This window comes from Erinaceus europaeus, chromosome X, assembly GCF_950295315.1.
Source record: "Erinaceus europaeus chromosome X, mEriEur2.1, whole genome shotgun sequence".
NCBI lineage: Eukaryota > Metazoa > Chordata > Mammalia > Eulipotyphla > Erinaceidae > Erinaceus > Erinaceus europaeus.
Window position 1 is genome coordinate 16,279,922 of NC_080185.1, and position 20,450 is coordinate 16,300,371.

The following is a 20,450-nucleotide window of genomic DNA, read 5'->3' on the forward strand; positions in this document are numbered from 1 at the left end:
TAGATTTAAGAGTTATAAATTGAAAAAGTAAGACTGGCAGGATTTGTTAGCATACTCTCTGGTTATTTTTGGTTTGCCCAGGAGAGAGATGGAGGAATGTGTTGAGGGAGAGAAGGAAGGCCAAGTCCTTCTGATAAAGTTCAGGGATCTGCCAATGCCAGTAGAGAAGCAATTACAGAAACCAGAGCTACGACCTTGACCTTCTGTACCCCAAAAGGAATTCTGGTCCATACTCACAGCAGAGGTGGGTGATAGGGGGAAAATAACCAGAGGGCTCTAATCTCTGGCTCCATCAGGACCCAGAAAGAGAAGAGGGAAAAAAGGAAGGACACTCAGAAGTAGTAATAGGTGTAACTTGGAAAGGAAGAGTTGATGGGACCATGGAAAAAATGGGCAAATATATATATAGACAGATAGTTATAGAAATAATAGTCAATCCATATCTGTGACCTTGGGAGAACTACTGTAGCTTCCAATGGAGGGAATGAGGACACAAAACTCTAGTGATAGGAACTGTCCAGAATTATACCCCTGTTATCTTATCATTTTGTCAATCAATATTATGTTGCTAATAAAAAATAGTCCAGGGCTGCCTGGCCTGGAAATATGACCACCAGGACTTCTCACTTTGCCTCATGTTCTGAGTGTCCTTCCAAGGGCTTTTCTTTTTTTCCTTAGTGCATCTCACTTTCACATGTTGTGATACTTTTTGGTAGTTTAATGGCTGTGACTTAAAAAAAAGAAGAAGGAAAAGGAAAGGGGGCTGGAAAGATAGCCTAATGATTATAATAAACACTTTCCTGCCTGAGGTTCCAATCCCCAGCACCACCATAAGCCAGAATTGAGCAGTGGTCTCGGGGAAAACAAAACAAAACACAACCAACCACTCATCATCTCCTAAATATTGTCCTTCTTTAATAAAGGAATAGATGCAAACACGGACCCTGAAGGTGGCACAGTGACTTAAACTGTAGGCTTGGAAATATGGCATCCAGAGCTCCATCTTTGGCATTGAATGTGCCAGAGTGAAGCTTGGGTTCGCTCTCTGCTCACTCTTGCTCATGTCAATAAATAAATAAAAACTATGTATAACTGCAAAATACTCTCACAGCCAACACAGGTCCTTTTGCAAGCACCTATCATGAGGAGATGAGAAACTGTACCCATGTGCCAACATCTATACTGGAAACCATTCACCACTACCACCAACCCCCACCCCCAAGTAAAGTGATTTGGAGTGTGGGGTTTGACTATGCATGATAAAGCCTGAACATCAAATGTCTTTGAAACATGCACATCTTTGAGTCTTCTGGAGACTACGGATAAAACAGTGACTCCAAAGACAATGGAAGAGGGGGAATAAATGCCAGAATGGAACTTAGTAAGAAATTTTTCCTGCCCCTCCCCTGTTCAAAAGTCATCAGTTAATCCCCATCAAAATATTTTCTTCTAATTTGTAGTTTTCAGAAAGGTGTCATTAATCAAGAACTCACTACCTGAAGTCCTGTGGACTTTTGCAAACTTGAGGAACAATATGTCTACATTCCTGAGTTTTGTAAGGGTTAATAAGGCCATAAAATCAATATCTAACAAATCATTAATACTCAATAATAATAGCCATCATCATCACTATCAAAGTTTTTTCATTTGGCCAGCCAAGTATTGGATATGGGTTGATTGTAGGAATGAAGTTTCTTTGACATGATCCTACAAAAAGATGCAAGTAACTTTGATAGTTTCAAACTGGCTGACATTGTATAGGGCTTTCAGTGTCAGAGCTATTTTACATAAAGTGGGCTTTCTTTCTTTCTTTCTTTCTTTCTTTCTTCCTTCCTTTCTTTCTTTTTAATTTGAACTGTAAACGTCTCATATCCAGCACACTCAACCTCCTCCAGGCCCTCTATCTTCCAAATCATCTATCATCTCGTACAGTACATTCTTAACTGTATTATGTTGAACTGTTTACTGCTTGTTTCCCTACACACAAGACAGAGACAGTAGAATGTAGGCCCCCAAAGGGCAGGGATTCAAAGCTTTGTTCCATGATGTACTCCAGTGCCTAGAAGAGTATCTGGCACATAGTAATAACAGTAGTGGAAGGAAAGAAAGAAAGGGAGAAAAAGGGAAGGAAAAGATGGGAAGGAGAAAGTATAATCAGGGTGTCTTGCTCTGGGGAAAAAATGATAAAGTTGGGTTGGCAGGAGGGTGAGTACAAATTACAAAGAAGAGGAAATGGGAGGGCTCCCCCCCCCCCCCAGCTGGCCGGCCTTAGACTAGAAGGGCTGAAATGCCTGAGGAACTTCTTTGGAATGCAGCTTCACTGAAGCTTTCTGTTCTTCAGGTACAAATGGAGTTCACAAAAAGATCTTCTCTATTACGTCTTTTACAATTCAAGAAGGTACTGGACACACACACACACACACACACACACACACACACACACACACACACCTCCTTACCCCTAACAGATGACTCCATATAGAGAAGCAGCTTGCTAAGCTCACTGAGTAGACAATGCTCCAAGCTGGTACTCAAACTCAAGCCTCTAACTTTCATAGTGTTCCCACATTCTTCTCGTGTGACTTCGATTTTTTTTAATTATCTTTATTTATTTATTGGATAGAGACAGCCAGAAAGCGAGGGAAAGAAGGAGATAGAGGGAGAGAGAGAGAGAGCTAGCTCCTGCAGCACTACTTTCCCCCCTGCAGGTGGGGATGGGGGGGGGCTTGAACCCAGGTCCTTGCTCATTGTAACATATGTGCTCAAGCAGGTGCGCCACCCCCAGGCCATGTGTGCCCTCAAATTTACCTAGACATTTTCTTTTTCAGACTAAAATCTAAAAGAAAAAAGAAAAGAAAAGAAAAAGGGAAAAAGAGGTGGTGGAATGAGAGAAAACCTAAATTCCTCCCCATAAACAACTATTAGGATCACAGCCCCAATGACTGCATTCCTGATACACTGTGTGCAAACTTCACCTGAGGTGTATCTGTGTGTGTGTGTGTGTGTGTGTGTGTGTGTGGCGGTGGGGGGGAGGGTCTCCAGGAGTCCCCTTGCACCAAGTCAAAGGCTTCAGTTTCACTTCCAGCATCCTTTTCCACAGTGTAGCCCTGATTTCCGCCTTGTATCACTCTGCCTTCTAGCTCTTAGGGTAGAAGATGTTTTCCAATCATGCCTGGCACTAGCTTACCCATGGGCCTTTGTGCTAGCTGCTTCTCACCCAAGATCCTTCCCTTCTCTGTCTTTCAAGCTTACATCTCAGAGCCCATTTTCTCCTTGAATCCTGTCTTTAGTACCCCCTCTCTTCCTGGGAGCAGCACCAGTCACCCTTGGGATGCCCTGAGGAGAGGCTGACCTTAGCTTCAACTGATCTTTTGATGGGCAGGGCTTCTGGAGAGGAGCACCTGTCTTTTCCATATTGTCCAAGGATCTTTAAAAACAACAGTTGGGGGAGTCGGATGGTAGTGCAGCAGGTTAAGCGCAGGTGGAGCAAAGCATAAGGACCAGTTTAAGGATCCCGGTTAGAGCCCCCGGCTCCCCACCTGCAGGGGAGTCACTTCACAGGCGGTGAAGCAGGTCTTCGATGTCTATCTTTCTCTCCCTTTCTCTGTCTTTCCCTCCTCTCACCATTTCTCTCTGTCCTATTCAATAAGGATGATACCAGTAACAACAATAATAACTACAATAATAAAACAAGGGCAACAAAAGGAAATAAATAAGTATTAAAAAATTTTTAAAAAGATGAAGAAATATTTATTTATTTACATGGGGAGGGAAGGAGACTAGAGCATCACTCTAGTATATGTGGTACCAGCAGTTGAACTTGGGACCTTACCCTTACAAGTTCTGTCATCCATGGGCTGTACCACCTTTCAGGGCTGTCCACCTTTTAAAAATTATCTTTATTTATTGGATAGAGACTGTCAGAAATCGAGAGGGAAGGTGGAGAGGGAAGAGGGAGAGAGACAAAGAGCAAGAGAACGAGAGCGAGAGAGAGAGAGAGAGAGAGAGAGAGAGAGGGACCTGCAGATTTACCTCACTACTTGTGAAGCTTTCCCTTTACAAGTGGGGACTGAGGACTCAAATTTGGGTCCTTGTGTGCACTGTAACATGTGCACTCAATCAGGTGTGCCAACACCCAGCCCCCTTGGGCCCCCAACCTGTGGATCTTAATCACTATGGGGACTATGGTCTTAGGTTCAATCTCCTGATTAATTGTCCCAACTCTTATCATCACAAAATGAATGTCTCACCTCTACAGTCCCAAAAGACACCTCAATATCCCTTGAGCTGAAAAGTTGAGGGGAAGATTCAGGATGACAAGAACAGGTTTCAGAAGCTATTGTGTACACTACTCTGCTTATTCTCAGACTCAAAACACCATGACCACCAAATACAACACGGAACTCCTCTGTACAAATTAGAACAAGGCACTGCCTTGGGTACAAGCCGTTGCTTTGGAGCAGGGCATGAGGAACAGAGTATGCTTTTGTAACAAAGAAGAGTACCTTCTTCTGTAGGGAAGATGTAGGTCTTAGCCGGAGCATGCAGTTCAGCAAGAGGACCATGGAATGCAGAACCATACCTGACTCTGACCTCTTCCCTTTTCTTACCACATCCATGTGTAAAATGAGTAGGATGATCACAACACTCACCATATGAAAACAGGGGAGGAAATAATAGTAAGACATGTATGGACAATCAATGGAATATCTCTGAATATGCCTTAATTTGAAAAAAAAAAAGATTTACTTCATATGAGACAGAGGGAAAGCATCACATGAAAGAGAAGTTAGAGCAGCACTCTGGTACATGAGGCAACTGGGATCAACCCAGGAGCCTCAGACATGCAAGTCCTGTGCTCTACCAGCTGATATAAATCCCCAGTCTCCCTAAATATGCCTTCTTGCTTAATATTCTTCTATCTCCACAGTGAGGAAATGCTGGTTGAAAGAGCAGTCACTTCCTGCTGAGATAAAGGTTCCTTGAGGGCAGGATCTAAATCTTATTTAGTCCTCTGACAACCTGTTTTAGTGGCCCCATGGATGATCCTCATCACAACTGATGGTCATACACTAAATACCACCCTCCCAGCCATGCATTCAACTCTGGAATAGGTGCTGAAGAAACCAATGAGGAGGAAGAAAGTCCCTGGGGGTTAATGTGGAAGGGGTAAACAATTTATTTTATTCACAGATTTTTTTTCAAGATTGAGAGTTACTCTCTGCCATAACCCAACTTTATAGCCCTTATCTCTACTCTGATACCATCTTCTCAGACAATACTTTTGTCCAACTCCAGGTTAGCTATCAAACTCAAGCAAAAACTATGATAATCATGGGCCCCTAGAAACATGCCTAAAATGGACTTTCTAGCTTCTTTCCACCCCAAGATCCCTATTCTCATCTGCTTTGTTCCTGCTTGTTGTTTCCTGTTCATCAATCATTTTGTCCCACTTCATATCTTGCTGCCTTTCATTCATCAAGTTGTGGATGCTATCATGATCCCATCCTGACTTCCCTGGGCAGAAGACCTCACCAATGTGTCCTGGAACCTCACTTCTCCAGAGCCCTACTCACGAGGGAAACATAAAAACAGGCTGAGGGTGTGGATTGACTTCCTAAGGCCCAGGTCTAGTGGAGAAGCAATTACAGAAGCCAGAACTCCAACCTTCTGCACCCCAAAAATAATTTTTACCCCCAGTGGGGGAGAGATGATAAGGGGAAGATGACTAGAGGGCTCTAAACTCCAACTCCATCAGGAACTGAAGAGAGAGAAGAGGGAAAAGGGAGGGGCATTTGGGTGTAGTAATAGGTGTATATGTTACTTGGAAAAGAAGATGGGACCTTTTAAAAAGGGGTAAATAAGCGGGTTAAGCGCAGGTGGCACAAAGCACAAGGACCTACATAAGGATCCCGGTTCGAACCCCGGCTCCCCACCTGCAGGGGAGTCGCTTCATAAGCGGTGAAGCAGGTCTGCAAGTGTCTATCTTTCTCTCCTCCTCTCTGTCTTCCCCTCCTCTCTCCATTTCTCTCTGTCCTATCCAACAACGACAACAGCAATAATAACTATAACAATAAAACAACAAGGGCAACAAAAGGGAATAAATAAATAAAATAAATATCTTTTAAAAAAGGGGTAAATATATACAAATATAAACAGATAGTTGTGGAAATCATGGGTTGTAGCCCATAGCTACAACCTTGAGAGAACTGCTGTAGTTTCCAATGGAGAGAATGGGGATACAGAACTCTGGTGGTGAGAATGGTGAGGAGTTGTACCCTTGTTATCTTGTAATTTTGTAAATCACTAATTAAAAAAGAAGAAGAAGAAGAGGAAGAAGAAGAAGAAGGAGGAGAAGAAGAAGGTTCCTAGTTTCCAGTAGCTCAGGTTAAAGGGTAGACAAACAGGTAATTGAATGATAAAAGTGTGTCAAGAGCTCTAAGAGAATCAATCCCTGATTGGAAGTCCAAGATCAGTGTACCAGCCTAGCTGGCTTCTGAGGAAAGCTCTCTTCCTGGTTGCTGATGGTAAACTTCTCATTTTATCTGTAGTAGCTCAAAAGAGTGATCTCAGGGCCAGGTGGCAGCTCACCTGGTTGAATGCATGTATTACAATGCCCAAGGACCAGGGTTCAAGCCCCCAGTCCCCACTCGCAGGGGGAAAGCTTCACAAGTGGTGAAGCAGTACTACTGGTGTATCTCTGTCCCTCTCTCTCTACTTCCCCACTCCCCTCAATTTCTAACTGTCTCCATCCAATAAATAAACAATAATTATTATTTTTTTAAAATGAGTGAGCTGGGTTTTTTTCCTTTCCTTTCCTTTCTTCTTCTTTTTTTATTACCATCTATCTACCATCAGCACCATTTAATTTTATTACTTCAAAAATATGTTGCTCATTTGTTTTCATGAAATACAGAGGCCAAAACACTGTTCAATTCTAGTGTATAGTTAGTTTTGCCAGGAATTGACCTGTGATCTCAGGGGACTCAGGCATGCAGGCCTGGGGCAATACCTCTGTAATATCTCCCAAGTCCTCTAATTTCTTCTTATAAAGGCACTGGTACTATTAATGCTCCCTCTTCATGACTTAATCATTTCTCAAAGATCCCACCTCCAAATATCATCAAATTGAGGGTTGAGTTTGTAGAAGAAATCTTCTTGTATCCCTTTAGGGTCTTAAGAATTGGACACATTGTCAAGAATGAGATAGAGTACAATATTTATTGTTACTGTTACTCCCTTTCTGGGACCCCACACCTGTGTAATTTCATTGTTCACAAGCCAACTTTTAAATTATTTTTGCAGATAGGGAGGGGTGATGTATCATAATGCCAGAACTCTACCCAATGCCATGGCTTCCCATATGGTGCTGAACCTTGGACCTGGGCCATATGAGTCCTAAGGCATACACCCTAACAGATACGCTAAAATACTTTGTGTTAATATGTATTAATAACATGTACCCCTCCTGCACACGTGGGAAAGCCCTACCCAGAACTTCTGAGAAACTCACTTAGTGGTCTAAGAGATTCCCTGTCATTCCCTTTAAACAGCTTAGTTAATGCAGACACTTTGGGTGAAAGAAAGAGAGGGCCAATTAAGTAGGTATTCACAAAAGACAGTAAAGAAAAAGTATGACAACTCAAATTTCACTTTCTTAGTTATCTCTTCACCAGGAGATGCCATTATCTCAGAGGTAAACATTCTGCCTTCAGAGCCCCTCCAATGACATTAACTTTTTGCAGAAGGCATATTTTGAGGTTGGTATAGGAGATTTTTTGCTCTGCTCCAGCTTCAATATATGAACATCTGTAAAGATTAAATAGTGTCAACTTGTAGTAGACTTAAGTAAAAGATCACTGTGATTATAATTTCCAGAAACCTTTGCATGTACAACTTGTGACATAAGCCAAGAGATTAACTTGAACACTTGGGAAAACTGAAAGTCACTGATAGTGAATTGGATGCTGGGTCACTAGATTAATTTGCTTTCACTGTGAGGCTTGCCTAGTAGGATTGATGAACAAAATAAAGGATTCTTTCCATTGCTAAGAGTGTCATTAAATAAGCATCATCAAGGTAGATTCATGTGCACTGAGTAGCTCACACTAACATATTGGTTTACCTGTTCCTGAATCTGACTTAGTGTCGGTGTTAATGCTTTCAATCAAAGATATTTTGAGGACTGATCTATAAGCCCACTATAGAACAACATGGGGGTGGAGAATCCCTCCTGTTCTCTCCTCTGTCTTTTTTCATTTTTCATTAAGACATCTGGCCATAATTACATACTTTACTTAAATGTAGAAAGAAATAATGGCATGCTTCTTAATCTGGCATAGTCTTAATAACACTGTAAGATAAGGTGAAATCCACTCATTGCTACTGTGAAAGAAAACTATAGTTTGGTGGAAAGATGCCTAGACAAAGAGTCAAGAAGGGTTCTTTCCTGGCCTCACTTTGCTAAAGTTCCATCATTTTGGACAAGTGACTTACTACTTCTATGTCCATTCCCGTATCTGTTAAAATAGGTATAGGTTGTCCTCTATAAGGTTGCTTTGATGCTGATGAGAATGACCTAATATTTAGTGAGCTTTTGACTCTGTGTGAGGCACTGAACCATAAAATTAAGCCCCCCAATAAATAAATAAATAAATAAATAAATAAATCCAAACCCAGTACTTTGTTTTTATCTAATTCATTTTTCTATAATCAGCCTAAGGGGTGAATATCATCTTTTTCAATTTTGATGGATGAAACGGAAGCTCAAAGAAGCCTTAAACTTCTGTTAAGGGTCAGAGACGCTCAGATCTAGGTCTGGAGTCTTAGCCATTTCTCTGTGCTTGAATTTTACCCATCTGAGTCTGACCTAGTTCTTCTACAAGAACTTTAATTAGGCAGCTTTCCATGCCAGATATCTTTCTTCAAATGCAATGTCAAAGACACACCACAAAATTAGTCTTAATCTGAACTAAAGTCACACTCACTGATTTGTAATGGTTTTTGTCATTCTCTAAGACTTTTTAGAAGCCACTATGAGTATTACCTCTATTACCTCTTCAGATGACCAGTACTCCTCTATTTTTTTTTTTTATTTAGCTTGGTCAATTGTGCCTTTTCCTGAAAACTTAAAGAAAATTAAAAAGCTATGACAATATGAACCTCTCTTGTAATTCAGTAGGACTCCTGATGTAATCTGTAAAAAGAAAATACTTATTGACAGTTGAAAGATTAAAAAATATTTTTAACTTACATTTCAGGCAAAACATAAAGGCTTTAAGATCCGTCTGACACTAATTGTATATTTTTCATAGCAGAAATGTCTCCTTTATAAAAGATATTTATGTTATTTCCAAATTCAACACAAGAGGCCCCTCAGTCACAAGCTGAGTCCCCATCATCTCAGTGAGTACTCTCTAGAGAGCCTTGACAGAAACAATCTCAAGTGACTGCTGAATGTGGGAGACTGCAATGCAGATTGGAACCATGGAGTAATTAGTTCATTTTTTTTTCTCTTTTAAAAAGGACTTCCTCAAGGACTATGATTCATTCCACAAACATCTGTGCTAGCCTTGTAAGGGGTAAGAAAAGTAAGTGGCATGGACCCCTCTCCCCCAACACTAGGGGAATTTCAATTCTTTGCAAGGAATAAGAAAGCCTAGTTGAAAAACAAGAAAACAACTCTTAATTGAGGTTGTCCTGTGCTTAGCAGAGGGCCAGGTGCTTTGGGCTGTATTATCCTATTGAAGCTCCATCCTGACGCAGTGAAGAAGGTCTGACTACCCACCTCACTGTTCAGATGAGAAAATACCATTTCGGAGACATTAATAAGCCCCCTAAATTATACAGAACATATAAATACACAGATTATACGTCCACACCCTGACAAAATTTTCCATATCTCTCTTGAATTATGTTGTCCTTTTCCAAAACTGCATTTTTTAAAGAGTCAGGTGGCTTTGCTGGCAGGTTTGATACTCTCTCCCCACACAAGTTTCCCCCTCCCCCCAACATTGCATGGCTGATCCTCCTTCCAAGTGAGAAGCCAAGTGCCTTGATCTATAAAATCAGCCCTACCAAAATAAGAAGAAGATGATGATGAAGGAGAAGAAGGAGGAGTAGAGGAAGAGAAAGAAGAAGAAGAAGAAGAAGAAGAAGAAGAAGAAGGAGAAGGAGAAGGAGAAGGAGAAGGAGAAGGAGAAGGAGAAGGAGAAGGAGAAGAAGGAAAGAAACAAAGGAAGGAAGGAAGGAAGGAAGGAAGGAAGGAAGGAAGGAAGGAAGGAAGGAGAAAGGGAAAGGGAAACAGAAGGTGGGGGAGAAAGGAAGGAAGAAAGAAAGCAAACAAGCAGGCAGGCAGCACTACAGGTCACCATCTAGCCCAAGACCGGGGAGAATTGAGAGAGACTTGATAGTTAAGTAAGGGTTCCTTCTTCTGGCTATCATGAAAAAAAGGATGTGGCAGGGTACTATTATTATTATCATTATGGCAAAATGAGTTTTCTAAAACATTTCTGACATTCAGTTGAACAAAGCAGCCAAGAAGTTAGTGTTCAATAAAAAATAAGCATGCCAATTCATTTGGTATCAAAATCATGGTTCAAGTCATCACTGCTATAAGCTTTCTCAATAAGAGATGCATGCTAGGAAAATGAGCATAAGAGTCATTTGGGTAACTGTTTTGTGTGGTTGTTCCTTAGAAAGACTTTGAGGAGCCACCCCAGTAGTTTCACTCTTGTCCAAGCTTCCCTTGAGTAGGCTGGCTATCTCTAAATTGTTTAAAGGGGATGACTCTCTCAAGGGACAAGGCCATGGTCATTGTACTGTTTTATTTAGATCTTTTTATAAGCACAAAAACTATGCTTTTATTTCAGAGGGACTAAATCCGTGATCTCCTCCTCCTCCTCCTCCTTTTGCTATCCACAATTAGAAGTTATTTTATTAGCACAAACCAAAACAGTAAGTTCCAAGATCAGCCCTCCTGAATTACATTCTTTGGTCCTTCAAAGACTTTACAGTGATTTCTAAAAAAATTAGGTGAATAAACAAATATTCTATTTTCCAAGGAAGGAGAAAGCCATCCCAGCCTGTAACTCTATTTTGACATTGCTAGGACACTTACTAAGAGTCTCTGGTATTATTACTGAATATTTCCTTCACACTAGGACTTTGTATATGCTGAAGGTTTTATTTTTGAAGCCCAACCAACTAGTGGGATTTTTTCCCCCTCTCCTTCTTGCAGGTGAGATAATTTCCCCATAATGATGAAGACTTCGTAATTTGAAAATAAAATGAAATTATATCTAATGACACCAAAATGATGAGGTCAGAAAATTTTCAAATCCCCATTTTTTTTAAACACAAAGATGGAGCAACAAAATTATGGTCGAAAGGGTACAGAAAAAATTATCTGGAAATGGACTGAGTTCTATGAACAATTAGAAACAATACGGAAAGCTGCTCATTTCTGTCCCTCCCCTGTTATTACCTCATCTGGGTCTTTCAATAATGGACTAAGAAATATGGGGGGTGGGTCGGGGGCTGCCCCAAAGCCAGGTTTTCAATATGTTTTTCCCCTTTGGGGCAAACAATAAAAACATTAAACTTTATACATCTAAGTGTCTGTGCAGCGAATGGTAGCCCTTTCACGAGAGAGTCCAGCTTGGGTTTTGTCTGGGTGAGGAAGGGGTGGGCAGTCTGTGAATACCCCCAGGGTCATTTAAAATATATAGTATTAGCTAATTGATGAGAGGACTAAAAACAATGGTAAGTAGGCTGACTGGCGGTGGGCCAGGAGCCCAGCTTTATGGTGAAAGCCAGTTTACATTAGAGGCCTGTTTTTCCCTTTTCCTTATATGAAATGAACAGCTGTAATTGAAAAGCAAGGAGCTCTATGGTTTATAGAAATAGGTGTTGTGAAGAGCCTTGGCCGTCTAATTTTCTTCCTATTGCAGGGCAGGCTTCCATTGTCTGTTTTTTAGAGCTAATTTCTTTTCTGATCAAAAGGCCCACGTCGTTGAAAAGGTAGTAATGACTATTCATTTGGCTGAAGCCTCCATTCTCCAGACTGCAAGCTTTATTTAGAAATGGCTATTTCTTTCTAAAAGGAAAAGCTCATTTATGTCCTCTATAATGTCAATTAAAGTAGAATATATTCTAATTATTTGTCCTGAGGAGAAACCTTTTAGGAACTTAATTTAGTATGCCTGTGCTATGCCGCCACTACAATATGTGAATGTGGAATGATATATCAACACACGGGTTTTATTTTATTTTACCACTAATGAATAGTTTATTTGCAACTAATTAACAAGTTAAATCGGCACAATTAGTGTCGGATTTCTTTAATAATATAACTCATAAAGGAATAGCCATTGGAACTACAAAATAAGGTTGGTTGCTGGCTTTGTAAAGAAACCATTCCACAAAAGGGGCAGTTTTTTCCCATTAGGAAGGGTTATTGGGACGTACATTCCTGTCGCCTTCGCCAGTGAAAGCTAAACTAGGCGGGAGGCGGGAAGGAGGGCTGGGAAACATTTTGTTCCGAAACAAGAGGAGAAGCTCTTAATTACCCCAAACAGGGCACTAGCCAAGCCACGAGGTCCTAACCCGCAGGATCTCTCAGCAGAAATGGAATTGGGGGGTCGGCGACCAGGGTGTCCCAAGGCCCTAGAGCCCAGGCATCCCTCAGAGCTGGTTGGGTCACGCGGGGTGGCCCATCCTCCCTACCTGGCGAAAAGCAGCCCCCTTGCGATCCCCAGACGGCGATCTGGGCTCTTGGCGAGCTGGCGCTTCCCCTTCCTAGGGTGCCTGAGCCACCGCGGCCCTGAAATAGGACTAGGCTTCTCCCGCCAGCCTGTGGGGCTCACCTTGGTTCCCGGCCCAGTGGCCTGCTGGCCAGGGTCGCAGCCGCTTTCGGCAGCAGAATGGAACTGAATGGGCTTTTGTCCCACGCCCCCCTCACTGCACCGCACCCCTGCACACAGTAGGTGGACTGCTCGGCTTTTGAAAAACTGAAAACATAAGGCGGCTGGTGGGAGAGGCGGGGGCACAGCAACGGAGGTGCGCATCGCATTCTGTGACTTTTCGATCTCAGAAAGGAGAGAAAGAAAGAAGAAAAAGGAGAGAAAGTGAGGAAGAAAGAGAAAGAAAGCAAAGAGGGAAAGATGAAAGAAAGAGGAAGAGATAAAGAAAGAGAAAATAAAGAGTGAAAGAAAGAAAAAGAAAAGAGAAAATGAAAGAGAAAGGGAGAGAGAAAAACAATGAAAGAGAAAGTGAAAGGGAGAGAAGAAAGAAAAGGAAAGAAAGAGCAAGGAGGGAGGGAGGGAGGAAGGGAGAGAGAGAGAGAGAGGAAATAGCTGACCCATCCTTTGGACTCCAGTCTATCCCAGATGCCTCCTCTCCACCCCCACCCTGTCCTGCGCCCCCCTGCGGCTGGTGTGAAGGTCGCAGTGTGACCCTGCAGGTGTCAGGACCCTTTCCCCAGACAGCAGCCAGGCTTGGTGGACCCGCGCCCCTGCTTATTGGAATCAGTGTGGAGGGGATAGGGGTGCGCAGGAGCATTAGGCCTGACGTGGTGGGTCACCTCTCCACCGGTAGGCCTGGCAGCTGGGTGCGAATGAGGCTGTCAGAGTCGTGGGCCGGGTTGGGAGGGGAGGAACCCAGTGCCAGGGCCAAAGCTGTCCTTCCTGGCAATGTTCGGTGTGTGGGGTCTAAGAAACTGGATTGAAGGCCCAAGTTGGGCCGCACATAGGGACAGAAAGAGCCGGTCATGGGCCTGGGGAAAATAGGGGAAGTAGCGGCGGGGAGGTGGGGGCAGTCGTCTCCCCCCAGAAAGTCTCCCAAACACAGCCAGGGTAGGCCAGAGACCAAAGCCCAGAATCCATAGACTTTCTTTTTAAAAGCACATCCAGTCTCCACCCCACCACCCCACCCCCGCCACTACACCCCAAGTGCCGCAGAAGGAGACAGTTAACTCCCTGGAGGCCCACATGTGCCCCATCCAGGATTCTCCCCATAACCTTTCTTTGGGGAAGCACCAAGAAGGCATTTGCTTGCAACCTGAGCTCAACAGTCTGCATTTTCCCGCGGATTTGTATGAATGTGCGCTTCACTGGAAGGTGGTGTGTGTGTATGTGTGTGTGTACAGGTGCACTCACGAGCGCGCGTCCGCCCCCTGGATAAGGGGGATGGAGATGACCATCTGAATGCTTCAGAACTAGATAATACTGTCTCCTATCCCCCTGCCTCGCCCTTCACACTCAATCCCGGTGAGGGAATTGCAGGGCGACATTTAAAACCATATAGGAGCTAGCATACAACAGACTCAGTCTCTGAGACTCTGGGTTCATGGTCAAAGGCCTCCTTCTGTGGTCCAAGCCACAGCCTCTGCCTGGAGCGGGTGTCTGTGGCATGACTGCCTTTAGAGAAGTCCCCCACACACACTTTTTATTTTTATTTATTTGCTGGAGAGCGAAGTGCCTCTGAGGACCGCGGGGATCAAACTTCTAAGCTTCCTCAAAGCCAGACCGCTGGCTGGGCTCTTCTGCACTTGAAAAGAGCCTACAGCTCCACCCCATCATCAGGCCACAGCTAGCCGGGGCGAGTTCAAATACGGCTCTGTGCTCAGAGCGAGCACCCACCCACCGCACCCCACCCCAGCCCAGCGGGCACCTCTGCTGAGAGGCTGGGTTTGAATTCAGCGGGATTCTCTCCTGAACTGTTGCTGAGCTGTGGCCAGGCGGGCACCCTGGCGTGATAGTGAAGGCGGAACCCCTCCCCCACCCCAGGCTGCCCAGCGCACTACCAGTAGCTCCAAGCTGGGCTTGGGGCGGGGGGGGTTTGGTAATTTCCGCCTTGCTTCCAAATCCCAAGGCAAAGTGCGCCCCAACCGGCTGGAGCAACCACGCCAGAGCCTGGGCCCCCCAGACTTTTGCATTCTCCCTTCTCCTTCCTGGGCTGAGTCCCACTTCTCGCTCAACACCGAAGGTTGTGGCGATGCCCAGGCCCCAGAGGGTGGGATGGGGCTCTTCTGTGTGAAGTTTCCGAGCCAAGCCAACAAACGGCGCTGTTGCTGCGCCCTGGGTCCTGGGAGCCCTGGTCCTGCCTCTTGATGGAGGAAAGCCTAGCGCTCTTGGGAGAGCAAGGGGAGGCGGGGGGAGTTTGGCTCAGTTCCCAGCCCACCATCCCTGGCTCTTTCTGCCTCCCGCAGGCTCTCGGAGGCCTGACACGTTGTCTTCCCTGAGAGAGGTGTGTGCGTGTGTGTGCGTGTGCGTGCCCAGTCCTGGGTCTGCACGCTGTGCTCCTTTCTTTCCCCACTGGGTGCTGAGGAGTAGTGGTGCGGCTTCCCGCCCCTCAACCCCTTCTCTCCTCGTTGAGCTCCAGACCTGACCCCTCCCCCACCCCCCACCCCCAGGCGATGAAGGTCAGAGCCCGCGCAGAGCCACTGGCCCAGAACACCGCGCTCCCCACGCTATGCCCCCTCTCTTGGCCGCCTGATACAAACGGTTGAAGAAGTTTCCAGGGCAGAGCTGAAAGGGAATTGGGCGCGACATTTATTCGCGGGGGTGCGGGGGGGCTACAGACCATGCAGGAAGCTTCACCTGCCTGGGAGGGAAGCCAGGAGGGTGGGAGAGGGTGTCACAACCTGGACTCAGCCTGCCAGAAATCTAGCCCAAGGAGGATAGGGAAAGATGAGCTACCCTGAGCCCTGGGTAAGGTGCTATTAAACTGGTCAGCAACCAAGGGCGGTGAGTGCTTTGCCCATTGACCTGCTTGGAGGGGGGGGCACAGGCCCAATCCGCTTCCTGGCCTAAAGAAACGTGCAAACGCTGCGCTGTCACCGCAACGACTTCCTTGGGTCCTAAAAAGTTGGAAAGAGTCGTGACATGTCAGGTCACGAGTCGGTTGGGTAGTTCCCCAAACCAAACTTACCTTAGCAACAGCCTGGCCACAGAGCCAGCGAGGGCAGCTGGAGGAGGCGGCGGGAAGGCAGAGGCTGTGTGCCCCAGTTGCCTGGGGAAGGAGGTGGACTTTCCAAGAACCCCCAGGTAGGTGAAGGGGGGGTGTCACTCACTCGTTCTGTTTTCTTAGCCCTACCTTCTAGACCTTGTGAGATCAAGTGTGTGAGAGCGCTCGTGTTCACACACACACACACACACACACACACACACACACACACACAGGATCCATCTACCCAACCACTGCAGAGAGTTAACTTGAAAACTCCGACTCCCTTCGCAATTCATTCACAGGCGCGCACAGCTGGTCTGTGGCTACTGGCTTCTATCCATTCGGAGGAGCATCAGAAAGCAAATCAAACGTCGGGGGGGGGGTCGGTTTTGAGACCCCAAAGTTCCGGGAGTTGAGGCTGTCTGGGAGAGGGCTTCTGATGTTAACAGGCCTCCAGGCCCAGGGGGACTAACCAACCGGCTGGGGTGCGCCCCACCCCCCACCCGCCTCAGCCTCCCGCGACAGATTTGAAAACCGTGCAGCATGTTAAGTAGGAAAACATCAGACAGCTCCAGGCTTAGAGACACAGCGTTAGTGCTAAGGAGCCTGGCCAGCCTAGGTGCTGGCCATTTTTTGGTTCTCACATTTTCTAAGGTTTGATTTACTTAGTTTTTGTTGCAGGCCTTCCCACCAGGCTGGGGTTCAGTGTGTGTGTGTGTGTGTGTGTGTGTGTGTGTGTGTGTGTGTGTGTGTGTGTGTGTATGGGGGGTGCACTGCGTGGACACCTTGTTTTAGTCTCTACCATTCTTTCCCTCCCCTGTCGCCTCGGGCGTTTGGGGCTGTGAAACGCTGTGCCACTTGTTTGGGCTAGAGCCGACGACTATCGCGATGCCCTCACTCCACAGCTGGGGCTCCCACTCTGCTGAGCTCTGACATACAACTCACAGTGCTAGCGAGTGTGCCTCTCCGAGTCTCGCGGCTTCGGTCCATAAAGGCTGTTTAAAAAAGCAAACAACAAACTACCAAAATAACAACAACAAACTGAAGGAGGGAATCCGTTAGCAGAGGCTGTTTCACGGGGAAGGCGCTCTGGGGCTCTGGCAGGTGCACGGCCGGCGGCGGAGGGGGCCCGGCAACCCCCCCCCCAGACAGCCCTGGCTCCTCTCAGGCCACCGTCAACCTCCCCCAGCAACCCCCTACCCAAAACTTTTCTTTTACTCCCGACAGCTCCGTGTTGCCATGAAAACGGATTTTCCAAGTGGCCCGACCCTCCCCCTCAGGGGCATCGTACTGGAAAAACCGAGATGGCCAGAGAGCAGAGACAAAAAGGGGCCGCCGAGCGGGGCCCTGGGGCGAGAACTCCAAAGCCGCATCGCCCTCTCTGCCCCCCCCCCCACATTCTTGCCCCGCCGCCTCCTGCAAGAGCCTCCCTGGATGGGGGGGGCCGGTATCCAGCTCTACCTTTCACATTCACTAAAAGCCCCCGCGATCCACAAGCCCGCAACCTGTGCCCGAGTCCCAGACCCTATCCTGGGTACCCCTGTCCACGGCTGTGGGGCAGACGGTCCCGCTAGACGCAGGGCGGTGCAGGTCAGAATCTCAATCTCGGGCACGTCCGGAGTGCTGGCGAGCTGGTCCTGAGTGCCCGGTGTCCCCAGTGCTGGCAGTAGGGACAACCCCAAGATCCACGCAGGGTGGCCGGGCACTGCGCCTCACGGGGCTCACACCCAACCTCCAAGTTGCATTCTGAACCCCACGAGTGCTCCCTGCTAGCGCGCCCCTCCCCCCTCAGTCGCCTCCACGAGTTTCGTTCTTTGAAACTTTGTGAGCCCCTCATTGGTGGTCTCGCAGAGAGTCCCCGGGGTGCCTGCCTCCCGAATCCCTCTTGTCACCTCACCCCCGGTCCGAGAGGAGGCGTGGGGGTGAACCCGAGGGCTCCCCGAACTTTTCTTCTCCAGCGGGACCGAGCGGGGGGGGGGGGGGGGGCTCCGCGATGATTGGCCAGGGCGCATCACCGCCGACCTGTCAATCACGGGGCCTCCTGGTGATGAGGGGCGGACCAAGCCCCCACCCCGGGGGATCAGAGCAGGTATATAAGGGGCCCCATGAGCTGCCGGCCGGACTGCGAATGCGACCAGCTCGAGATCGCGCAGCAGGTGCCAGGGGCCTGCTGCTGCCCGCAGACTCAGCGCCCAGCACTCCGGCCAGCCTGCCTTTCCCGCCAGCCCGGCCGGCCATCCGGCCCCCCGGCATCCCTCCGACGGAGTCCTCGGGCCTCTTCCCCGTGGCCGCCCCAGCAGCCCCGGGCGCGCCGTCTCCTCCTGCCACCCTGGCGCACCTCCTGCCCGCCCCGACGATGTACAGCCTTCTGGAGAGCGAGCTCAAGAGCCCCGTGGGCCCCCCAACCCCGGCGGCTGGCAGCGGCGGCCAGGCGGCCCCGGGAGGCGCAGGCAAGAGCGGCGGGAACGTCGGCGGAGGGGGCGGCGGTAGCACGGGCGGCGGCGGGGGCGCGAACGCGGGAGGAGGGGGTGCCTCCGCAGGCGGCGGCGGCGACCAGGACCGCGTCAAGCGGCCCATGAACGCCTTCATGGTGTGGTCCCGAGGGCAGAGGCGCAAGATGGCCCTGGAGAACCCCAAGATGCACAACTCGGAGATCAGCAAGCGCCTGGGAGCCGACTGGAAGCTGCTGACCGACGCCGAGAAGCGGCCGTTCATCGACGAAGCCAAACGGCTGCGCGCCGTGCACATGAAAGAGTACCCGGACTACAAGTACAGGCCGCGCCGCAAGACCAAGACGCTGCTCAAGAAGGACAAGTATTCGCTCCCCGGCGGCCTGCTGCCTCCCGGGGCCGCCGCAGCCGCCGCCGCCGCCGCGGCCGCCGCGGCAGCCAGCAGCCCGGTGGGCGTGGGCCAGCGCCTGGACACGTACACGCACGTCAACGGCTGGCCCAACGGCGCGTACTCGCTGGTGCAGGAGCAGCTGGGCTACGCGCAGCCCCCCAGCATGGGCAGCCCGCCGCCGCCGCCCGCGCTGCCGCAGATGCACCGCTACGACATGGCCGGCCTGCAGTACGGCCCCATGATGCCGCCAGGCGCGCAAAGCTACATGAACGCCGCCGCCGCCGCCGCCGCCGCCGCCGCGTCGGGCTATGGAAGCATGGCGCCCGCCGCCGCAGCAGCCGCCGCCGCCTACGGCCAGCAGCCCTCCTCGGCCGCCGCCATGAGCCTGGGCCCCATGGGAGCCGTGGTCAAGACGGAGCCCAGCTCGCCGCCGCCCGCCATCGCGTCGCACTCTCAGCGCGCCTGCCTGGGCGACCTGCGCGACATGATCAGCATGTACCTGCCGCCCGGCGGGGACGCGGCCGACGCCGCCTCGCCGCTGCCCGGGGGCCGCCTGCACGGCGTGCACCAGCACTACCAGGGCGCGGGGACTGCCGTCAACGGCACGGTGCCTCTCACCCACATCTGAGCTCCGCGCCCGCGGCCCCAGCCCTGGCCTCCGCCTCGGGACGCCTTGCCGTTGTTGTCGCCGGCTTTTCTTTCTTTCCTTCTTTTTATTTTCTTCTTCTTTTTTCTCTTTTCTGTAATGAGTATTTCTGCTTTTGCTTTTAGCTTCGCTTGCCTGGGACTGCGACTTTGCCAAAAGAAGGACAGAGTGTGCAAGGTTGGGGCGGGGGGGAGAAGTTGCGCTGGAGCTGTCCGGTTTGAGACCGAACTGGTTCTCCCCTTTCCAAGAGAGCGCCAGGAAGAGACTCGGAGGAGCGGAAATGGGACTTTGTAGAGGTCTCCTGGCCCTCCTTCTACATCCCCCCAAGTCGACTCCCCCCACCCACCCTTCATTTATAGGCTGGAAGTCGCTATGCCCTTTGCGGAGAAAAGAAGCAGCATACCCCCCACCAGTCCGCCCTCTACCCGCCCCCACCTCCGGCTCCTCGGGCCCTAAGTTTTTTTTTGGTTTGTTTTTACTATTATTTTTTAAACTGTTGCATTTGTCTCATTAGTTGGACATTTCTTAGCCGAGGATCCAGGGGAACAGGCCAGGCGTCCTCTGGGCCCAGACTCGCCCCGAGGGCCGCGATGCCCCCTTCCGCCCCCCAGACCCCCAGTCGCGTTGCCTCTGTTTTTCGTTATGGCTTTTTTTTAAGGGGGACGGGGTGACTGCCCGCGCGGCCTCTGGGCCCTCTGTTAATTTATAGCCAGGTGTCCACGTGTGCGTTTCGGCTGTTGACTTGGTGATTTCTGCCGTGACCTGTGAGGACTGTCGTCGAGCTAATGTATTCGCATTTCGTTGGGGGTGGTGGGGGAGGGGACTGGGTTTTTTGTTTTGGCTCTCGAGTTTTCAAGGTTTTTCCTCTTGATTCCTAAAGTGAGAGATGAATAAATTTTATAACCAATAATCTGGACTCCTGGTGATTTCGCGGGCCGTGAACTTCACTCGCGGGCTGCGGAGGGGACAGTCACACATAACTAGTGCTGGGGACCCTGTCCTGAGAGTAGGGGGA

General features: G+C 48.6%; 1 protein-coding gene across 1 annotated transcript; it reads left to right on the forward strand.

Annotated features, from left to right (window-relative positions):
- The first annotated feature begins 18,076 nt into the window (after nt 1-18,076).
- SOX3 (SRY-box transcription factor 3) lies at nt 18,077-19,869 on the forward strand. Its single transcript, XM_060183262.1, has one exon. It carries the CDS (start codon nt 18,077-18,079, stop codon nt 19,415-19,417), a length of 1,341 nt encoding a protein of 446 aa, XP_060039245.1. The 3' UTR covers nt 19,418-19,869.
- The last annotated feature ends 581 nt before the right edge of the window (nt 19,870-20,450 follow it).

Excerpts from the sequence above, each read along its gene's own strand:
- SOX3 (XM_060183262.1), top strand. The coding sequence starts at position 18,077 with ATGCGACCAGCTCGAGATCGCGCAGCAGGTGCCAGGGGCCTGCTGCTG.